We start from the raw sequence: 9,877 nt of genomic DNA, 5'->3' as shown, positions 1-9,877 counted from the left end.
GGTCGTGCGACGTGGCTCCCAAACAAAATTGGCGTCCTTTTTTTCCCACAAATAGAGCTTTCTTTTGGTGGTATTTGATCACCTCTGCGTTTTTTATTTTTTGCGCTATAAACAAAAATAGAACGACAATTTTGAAAAAAATGAATATTTTTTACTTTTTGCTGTAATAAATATCCCCCAAAAATATATAAAAAAAACATTTTTTTTCCTCAGTTTAGGCCGATACGTATTCTTCTACATATTTTTCGTAAAAAAAAATCGCAATAAGCGTTTATTGATTGGTTTGCGCAAAAGTTATAGCGTTTACAAAATAGGGGGTATTTTTATGGCATTTTTATTAATATTTTTTTTTACTAGTAATGGCGGCGATCAGCGATTTTTTTTTCGGTATTGCGACATTATGGCGGACACTTCGGACATTTTTGACACATTTTTGGGACCATTGGCATTTTTATAGCGATCAGTGCTATAAAAATGCATTAGATTACTATAAAAATGCCACTGGCAGTGAAGGGGTTAACACTAGGGGGCGGGGAAGGGGTTAAGTATGCCTGGGTGTGTTCTTACTGTGGGGGGGGGGGGGTGGCCTCACTAGGGGAAACACTGATCTTCTGTTCATACATTGTATGAACAGAAAATCAGCATTTCCCCTGCTGACAGGAACGAGAGCTGTGTGTTTACACACACAGCTCCCGTTCCCCGCTCTGTACCGAGCGATCGCGTGTGCCCGGCGGCGATCGCGCCCGCCGGGCACACGCACGGGAGTCGGGGGCGAGCGGGGGGCGCGCGTGCGCCCCTAGTGGCGGCTAATAGGCAGGACGTCATATTACGTGCTCTCGCCTAGGAGAGCCACCTTGTGGACGTATTTCGACGGTGCGGCGACGGCAAGTGGTTAATGCAGTATTAATACTCCAACAAAAAATCTATTGTATTGCAGCTTGCCAATTATCAGATGTGGCTGCATAAGGTCATTTTCACATGGCCAGGTAGCTGCGGCCAATGGATGCATGTGGCAGAAATTGCATTCAGCTGCGTCCAGGCTTGGAAATGTAAAAAACATACAGAAGGGCACAAACCAGTGCATTACTAACACCACTTATTTTTTTAAAGCCACAGGTCAAAAACATACTTGCTCACACAAGATAAAACTGGTGTATTAAATCTCTAATCCATGTGGAGCGGTTTCATCTGACCACACAAATATAGGTTGGTAGGCATTTCAAGGGACGTGCCCTCTTCCACAGAGTTCACCATAACCACAGCTATCTGCCCTGTGTGTGGCTACATGCGAAAAGCAGTGGGCGCTGTACACCACCTTGAGCTTAAATAGGCTGAGAAGCCACTGCTGATCACATAACCTGGTCATTACAGCAACAAGAATCTGCCTATTCTTGCTATAGGAATCCAGCAGCTGCAGCTACCCGGCCATTTTTAAGGGGCCTTAATTATATTTTTCTAAGCTTTTTTCCATTCTGTTTTCAACTAGGTGATCTTGCCAGGAACATACCCTCCTGTATTAGAGTTCATACACTCTAGATCGGAGGTAGGCAACCTGGGGCCCTCCAGCTGTTGCAGAACTACAAGTCCCACCATGCCTCTGAGAGTAATTGTAACTGCATCATGGGAAATGTAGTTCCACAACAGCTGGAGAGCCCAAGGTTGCCTAACCCTGCTCTAGATGAAGGAGCAACAGATACACATTCGGACAGCAACATTGTCCGCTTTGGGGGAGGGTAGTAGTAGACACACTAGCAGTTTTAGATACACTAACAAATTGAAGCCAACCTCCAGCTAAAACTTTTTAGACAGTTGCAGCAACAGTTTTTTCTCCTTTTAGGATAAAGCTTTTATATACATAAAACTGACCGGTGTCACGCTTGTCAGTGTAAAATGGTTTGTTTCAACCCTCTACCTGCTACATCTGCAGACAGCTTCATCTGTTGAAAAGTAATAGACTTACTAGCAGTATCACTAGGTGAAATAAACCAAAACAAAAGGAAAACTAATGCAGCCACACATCTAAGAATCTGTAAGTTGCAAGATAATAAAGGTTTGCTTTTTGAGTTTAATACGACTTTATTTTTATGCTACCAAGTATTTAAAAATCCTACTTGTAGTAAGATCTTTTTCATGTTGGCATATTGTAATTAATTCATTTGGGTCAGTTTTGAAATTTGGGAAGATGTCATAAAAGTGCCAGGTAAGTGCAGATGATACTTATTTTGAATTCATCGGTCCAGATTCACAAAGGACTTACGTCGGCGTATCTCCACGTACCCCGTCGTATCTCCGAATGTGAGCCGTCGTATCTATGCGCCTGATTCTTAGAATCAGTTACGCATAGATTTAGCCAAGATACGAGCGGCGTAAGTCTCCTACGCCGTCGTATCTTGGGTGCATATTTACGCTGGCTGCAAGGGGCGCTTCCATAGATTTACGCGTTGAATATGTAAATTAGGTAGATACGCCGATTCACGAACGTACTTGCGCACGCTAAGCCGTTTACGTTAGGCTTACGTCCGGCGTAAAGTTACCCCTGCTATATGAGGCGCAGCCAATGCAAAGTATTGACGTCGGCAAGCGTATCTTTTTATGTGGTTTACGTAATGGGGCTGTGCGTAGGTTACGTTCACGTCACAGGCATTGGGCCTGGCGTATCTTATGGAGTAAATTCGACGTGATACTGAGCATGCGCGTGCATGCGCCGTTCGTTAGGCGCGTCATTTACGTGGGGTCACGATTCATTTACATACAACACGCCCCCTACCAGCCTATTTTGAATTAGGCAGGCTTACGCCGGCCAATTTACGCTACGCCACCGCAACTTACGGAGCAAGTGCTTTGTGAATACTGCACTTGCCTGTCCAAGTTGCGGAGGCGTAGCGTAAATAGGATACGCTACGCCCGCACAAAGATACAACCAGATACGTGAATCTGGCCCATCCTGTTTAGAGAATCTGGGTGCATAATACAGCATGAAGTTCAAAACTTGAGTTAAAGTAGACTTTTGATAGCTGTAATGCTCCACATGTTTTTTAAGCTGATGGGAACATATTGGGTGAGAAAATGCACCACTTTTAACATATGAGGTTAAACTTTAACAACCTTAATAAACCTTCAGAGCCGTACACAGAAAGCTTTCTGTAGGGACAGCCTGAAATGTTCATTAGGGCAGTGGATCCTGCATGGGTGCTTACCTTTTCGCTTCGTGCAATGTGTTGTAGTCAGTCATAGGGTGCTATACAGGGTCAGGGCAGTGATCCAATCCTTGAAGAACTTTTGTGGTATGCACACTTTGATGAGTGAAGGCTGGATTTATATATAGTAGAGTGCCATGGACAGGTGAGACAAGGCCACCTGTGTGTTTCTGACCATTACCTGTTAAAAACAGTGACAATATTTAAATTGATTTCACCTTGGGGTACAGTTGGGTACCCCAAAGCTGAATTCCCTCACATGTAGCTTTAACAGAGACCAGGCCAAAGGCAGCCATTGCAAAACTGCTGGCGAACATTGCTGAACACTGCTGAAGGCCCACACAACTCTCAATCTCAGCCTGATAATGCATCAGAGCAGAAACTTTCTCTAAAACACATATCTCTGCATTCAATTGTAGCTCTATTTCAGGAACACAAGTGGGCCTATTTGACATTTTCTGAATTTTCTGCATCTGTGTCAGAGTTCCTCGGACATATAATGGCATCTTTGTCCAGGGTAAAAAAATGCCACTCCTCTTCTACTCCAATTTTTCTATCTGAGACACATCCCGGCAGGCAGAAGGCAATGGTGAGGACATAAATACAATATTGAAGGAAGCTGCAAAAGATTTTTCTCCATCAAAATGCTGCTATATTGAAGGAGCTTCAGGCCACATGCTTACTAATGTGGAACGGCTCTTTATTGCCAACTGCAAGGGCCTTGAAATTGTTTAACTTGATTCTTGGTCTTGCCATGCCCCTTTGGGTCCAATGAGAGCTACAAAAATCTCCAGTGGAAAGAGAGTTCACAAAGAAGCAGTCTATCTATTTTGTTTATCCTGCTGTCTCAGTCTTAAACATCTCACTGAAGAGAATACTGAAGAGAACTTGACCTTAAAGCCCACTCCCCCCCCCATTGTTTTTTTATGTTACAGATTCCAGCTTCCCTATGTACCGACTAGACCATTAATGTACCTCTGTTGAAGAAATTAAAAACCATTTTGTCTCTTAGGACACAGGCATTGCCTCAGACTCCAGCCTCCTGTAGAAAACTCCTACTTTACCAATTCTGAAATTTGGTAAACCATTACTAGTCTTAGGCAGAAACAATGGGAAAATTCTACTATTTATTATGAAAAGTGAAACGATTTCCTTTGCCTTGAAGCACCCAAAAAGTCTTGGCCTTGACCATTCTCTTAAAAAGACCATTCCTGGATTTGCTCTCCCTTGTAAAGACTTTTCTTCAAGATGTATCTCACATTAACCACTTACCCCCCGGACCATATTGCTGCCCAAAGACCAGAGTACTTTTTGCGATTCGGGACTCTGTCGCTTTAACAGACAATTGCGCGGTCGTGCGACGTGGCTCCCAAACAAAATTGGCGTCCTTTTTTTCCCACAAATAGAGCTTTCTTTTGGTGGTATTTGATCACCTCTGCGGTTTTTAGTTTTTGCGCTATAAACAAAAATAGAGCGACAATTTTGAAAAAAATGAATATTTTTTACATTTTGCTATAATAAATATCCCCCAAAAATATATAAAAAAAACATTTTTTTTCCTCAATTTAGGTCGATATGTTTTCTTCTACATATTTTTCGTAAAAAAAATCGCAATAAGCGTTTGTTGATTGGTTTGCGCAAAAGTTATAGCGTTTACAAAATAGGGGGTAGTTTTATGTCATTTTTATTATATTTTTTTTACTAGTAATGGCGGCGATCAGCGATTTTTTTTTTCGGTACTGCGACATTATGGCGGACACTTCGGACACTTTTGACACATTTTTGGGACCATTGGCATTTTTATAGCGATCAGTGCTATAAAAATGCATTGGATTGCTATAAAAATGCCACTGGCAGTGAAGGGGTTAACACTAGGGGGCGGGGAAGGGGTTAAGTATGCCTGGGTGTGTTCTTACTGTGGGGGGGGGGTGGCCTCACTAGGGGAAACACTGATCCTCGGTTCATACATTGTATGAACCGAAGATCAGCATTTCCCCTGCTGACAGGACCGGGAGCTGTGTGTTTACACACACAGCTCCCGGTCCCCGCTCTGTACCGAGCGATCGCGTGTGCCCGGCGGCGATCGCGCCCGCCAGGCACACGCACGGGAGTCGGGGGCGAGCGGGGGGCGCGCGCGCGCCCCTAGTGGCGGCTGGGAGAGAGGACGTCATATTACGTGCTCTGGCCCAGCAGAGCCACCTTGTGGACGTATTTCGACGGTGCGCGGTCGGCAAGTGGTTAAGCCCCCATTGTGCCACCCTGTGTTTCCTTGGGATAAACCACCACTTGGACCCATCTGAGATATTCCCTTAGATGTCGTCTCCTGCAATGTAGCCTTTTTGGTTGCTATCAAGTCTGTCAGACATCTACTGTCTTCTGTAAGGAGCCGTTCTTCCATACCTTTTTGTCCAAGACCATCCTTTCTTTCAAGATCATATCCGTCTTCCACCTCAAAGAGGACAGGGTCTTACTGCCATTATGCCCTGCTCCATAGCATTAAATGAAAATCACTCTTTATTGTCTGGACTTCGTCCACCTCAAAACAACAGCTTCAATCAGAGAGACCGATTGTGTACCAAAAGGGCCATATAAAACTCCTCATAATATATAGCTTTCCACATAAGTGTACATCAGTAAAAAAAGTGACCAAATCATCTTTACAATATGAAAACAATCTAAATAACCTCTCTTAATCCACACAGCAATCCACTTAGTATTAGACCAAGTACTCAAAATAAAAAACGTACAATTATATATTTTTCACTCCATAAGATGCACCTGACCATAAGACGCACCAAGGTTTTAGAGGAGGAAAACAAGAAACAATATATTCTGAACCAAATGGTGTACTAAAACATTTACCAGTGCCCATGAAATGCAGCCTTACCAGTGCCCATAAAATGCAGCATTACCAGTGCCCATGATATGCAGCATTACCAGTGCCCATGATATGCAGCCTTACCAGTCCCATGATATGCAGCCTTACCAGTCCCATGATGTGCAGCCTTACCAGTCCCATGATGTGCAGCCTTACCAGTCCCATGATGTGCAGCCTTACCAGTCCCATGATGTGCAGCCTTACCAGTCCCATGATATGCAGCCTTACCAGTCCCATGATATGCAGCCTTACCAGTCCCATGATATGCAGCCTTACCAGTCCCATGATATGCAGCCTTACCAGTCCCATGATATGCAGCCTTACCAGTCCCATGATATGCAGCCTTACCAGTCCCATGATATGCAGCCTTACCAGTCCCATGATATGCAGCCTTACCAGTCCCATGATATGCAGCCTTACCAGTCCCATGATATGCAGCCTTACCAGTCCCATGATATGCAGCCTTACCAGTCCCATGATATGCAGCCTCACCAGTCCCATGATATGCAGCCTCACCAGTCCCATAAAATTCAGCCTCACTAGTCCCATGACATGCAGCCTCACCAGTCCTCCCATAAAATGCAACCTTACCAGTTCTCCCCTAAAAATGCAACCTTACCAGTTCTCCCCTAAAAATGCAACCTTACCAGTCCTCCCATTAAATGTAGCCTGAGCAGTCCTCCCATTAAATGTAGCCTGAGCAGTCCTCCCATTAAATGCAGCTTGCGCAGTACTCCCATAAAATGCAGTCTGACCTCATCACATCCACCTGTCACTCAGACAAAACAGAGCAGCCCGAGCGGCTGCTCTGTCTTCTGCCTGAGTGGCAGACCCAGCTGGTAGATCACCTGGTGCTCACGGGGGCTGGGGCTGTCTGCCGGTAGTGTGGGGGGGGGGGGTGTGCCTGGTCAGTTTTCGCTCCATAAGATGCACGGACATTTCCCCCCATATTTTTAGGAGAGAAAAGTGTGTCTTATGGAGCGAAAAACACGGTAGCTCATTATTAAATATGACATCCACCCTAAAAGTGTTCATATCAATTTTCTTCCCAAAAACAATGGTGTGTCCACAAAAGTGCTTCCCTCAATCTGCATTTGAACATGCATTTACCAATTCATAATTGCCTATCTCTCTCACACTAGCTATCCGATCAGATCCGCCTGTCTGTTTTTCAGGCTGACCCGATCAGACCCTCCATTCAACTCCATTGATCAACAGGTGAAATGTGTCCGTTTACTCCTGCCTACATCAAATCTGACCTGATCCACTAAAACAGATGGATGGGGATTAGTTTCCATTCCATCTAGCAGACGGAATCGGATGACAATTGAGCGTAAATGGACATTCGATCCGTTTACATCGCCTGTCCATCGGCGATGTCGTTTACATCGCCCAAAAAAGAGGGTGGGATGTGTCTGTATAAACAGAGCAAACATTGACCAGCTATCCACCTGCTCAAGGGGGGTCAGCTGACAGATTCCCCGCTAAGAAAACTGACTCCTGGTGGAGTCCTCCCTGTGAGAAAGCGGCCTTGAAGAAGAATTTGACGTAGTGTAATATTGTTAGAACTCACACATTTACTAAAAACAAGGTTGCTCTTACAAAAGTAAACAGCAATTTCAACACTGGGCAGACTTAACTGCTTCTCCCAGAATGCAGAGGCTTTTTCCCAGCACCAGACACACAGCCGTCCACACTGCACGTGAGAGTCATCCGCTTTGCTTGCTAGTCCCATACACGCAATTGGGTCGGTGGTCAGTGGAGGGAAGCTGGATGCCGGTGGAGGGAAGCATTTTTATAGACACACTACACCATTGTTTACGAGAAGAAAATTGCTATTAACACTTTTTGGGGTAGATGTCACATTTAACGAAGAGCTATATATTTGTCAAGTTTAATTTTTGAAGACTTGGTCTAACATACAAGTGTATTGCTTTTTGGATTGAGAGACATTGTTATTTAATTTTTTGGGGGGATTTTCCTGCATATTGTGAAGATTATTTGACCACTTTCCCACTGATGTTAACTTGTGTGAAACACTCTAATTTATAAAGAGTTTGAGATGGCTTGTTTAGTACTAATTTTTGAGGGGTATTAATACGGCTGCACTCTGGGGATTTTAATTTATTGTATGTTGATTTTGCAGCAATTTTTATACATATTTTGTTTGAGTGTTTTTAGTTGAACGTATAGTGGAATTTGTCACGATATCACAGAGAGACAGACTCCTTATGTGTCCTCTCCTCAGAACCTTGCAAGGGACACCCTACTTCCCAAGTCCAAGAAAATATCTAATCACTAGAGCTTACACTCTCAAAGACCAAACTTCTGCACTTTTACACACCCATTCCACCAGATTGGTGGGAGTTTCCTGGGCATTTCAGCACTAGGCCTCTGTAGCTCAGCCGTGTTAGGCTTCCACCTGGTCCTCTGTTCATGTCTTCTTAAAGTGGAGGTTCACCCAAAAAATCAATTTTTAACATTAGATTGGGCCTAATTACGGGAAGCAGAATTGGGTGTTTTGTTTAAAATCAATGCAGTACTTACCGTTTTAGAGATCGATGTTCTCCGTGGCTTCCGGGTATGGGCTGCGGGACTGGGCGTTCCTATTTCATTGACAGCCTTCCGACCGTCGCATACATCGCGTCACCAGTTTCCGAAAGTAGCCGAACGTCGGTGCGCAGGCGCCGTATAGAGCCGCACCGACGTTCGGCAACTCATGACGCGCTGTATGCGACCGTCGGAAGGCTGTCAATCAAATAGGAACGCCCAGTCCCGAAGACCATACCCGGAAGCGACGGAGAACATCTATCTCTAAAATGGTAAGTACTGCATTGATTTTAAACAAAACACCTGATTCTGCTTCCCGTAATTAGGCCCAATCTAATGTTAAAAATTTTTTTTCGGGTGAACTCCCGCTTTGAAGTTCTTACAGGTGAATGTCCAGTCATTTTCTGCAGATGTGGCTTTCTGCGGCAAGGTTCTTGCTGCAGCATTCTAAAGTTGGGTCTTATTGACCCTTGTGAGGCTTTTGGCATAGTTCTTTTTGCCTAGTTGTTGGTGACCCTTCTCATTACTTGTTTAGTGATGTCCCAGTGTCTATAAATACATTGCCTGTGTTCTGTAATGATTAAGATACAAGGAATTTGGACTTCAAATACTTGTGTCCTGTATTGTACTCCAAGATATGAAATTTACAGGAAAGTTACATCTTCTCTTTTTATTTGTAAGTATATAAATTGCTAATTACATACCTTTTTTACATGTTTATTACAGTATGGCTTAGAAAGGATCATGAGTGAAGAAAGGAGCCTTTCTTTATTAGCCAAAGCCATGGATCCCAAGAGGCCTAACATGATGACTGACGTAGTCAAGTTATTATCTGCCATTTGTATTGTTGGTGAAGAAAACATGTAAGTACTTATGTTATTCACAATAATTTCTTGTTCTGTTTTCTAGTAGAATGGTTATCCATGATGAGACACAGAGTTGGTTTGGTTTCAAGATATTTTACTGAAGCAATAATTTTCAAGGATTTTTTTTATTATTAATTTTTTTTTTTAATAGTTACAAGTCAATGTGTTCTCATCAATAACAATTACAATGTAATTGCTTTACCTCATCTGGGAGATATACAACAATTGCATGGTAAGATGTTACCTTTGAAAAGTGAATTAATTATGCCTTGTTCGGTAGTGTATCTCTTACAGGACAGAAGTACACTGTTAACATGCAATAAATATTTTTTACCCTCACTTCTGTGCAAGAGTGAATTGGGATTTCTTATGTTCTTTGTTCCAAG

The 9,877-nt window shown here is 43.4% G+C and overlaps 1 protein-coding gene across 4 annotated transcripts in view; it reads left to right on the top strand.

Annotated features, from left to right (window-relative positions):
• DIAPH3 (diaphanous related formin 3) overlaps positions 1-9,877 on the top strand; it is an 844,467-nt gene that overhangs the window by 282,725 nt on the left and 551,865 nt on the right. For all 4 annotated transcript variants that reach the window (XM_040341346.1, XM_040341345.1, XM_040341344.1 and 1 more), the window contains one exon: positions 9,352-9,488. In XM_040341346.1, the coding sequence (XP_040197280.1) occupies positions 9,352-9,488 (137 nt within the window). The remainder of the gene's footprint in view (positions 1-9,351; positions 9,489-9,877) is intronic.

The sequence above is a fragment of the Rana temporaria genome, chromosome 2 (genome assembly GCF_905171775.1).
Source record: "Rana temporaria chromosome 2, aRanTem1.1, whole genome shotgun sequence".
In the NCBI taxonomy this organism is placed as follows: domain Eukaryota; kingdom Metazoa; phylum Chordata; class Amphibia; order Anura; family Ranidae; genus Rana; species Rana temporaria.
This window is presented reverse-complemented; position numbering and strand designations above follow the sequence as displayed.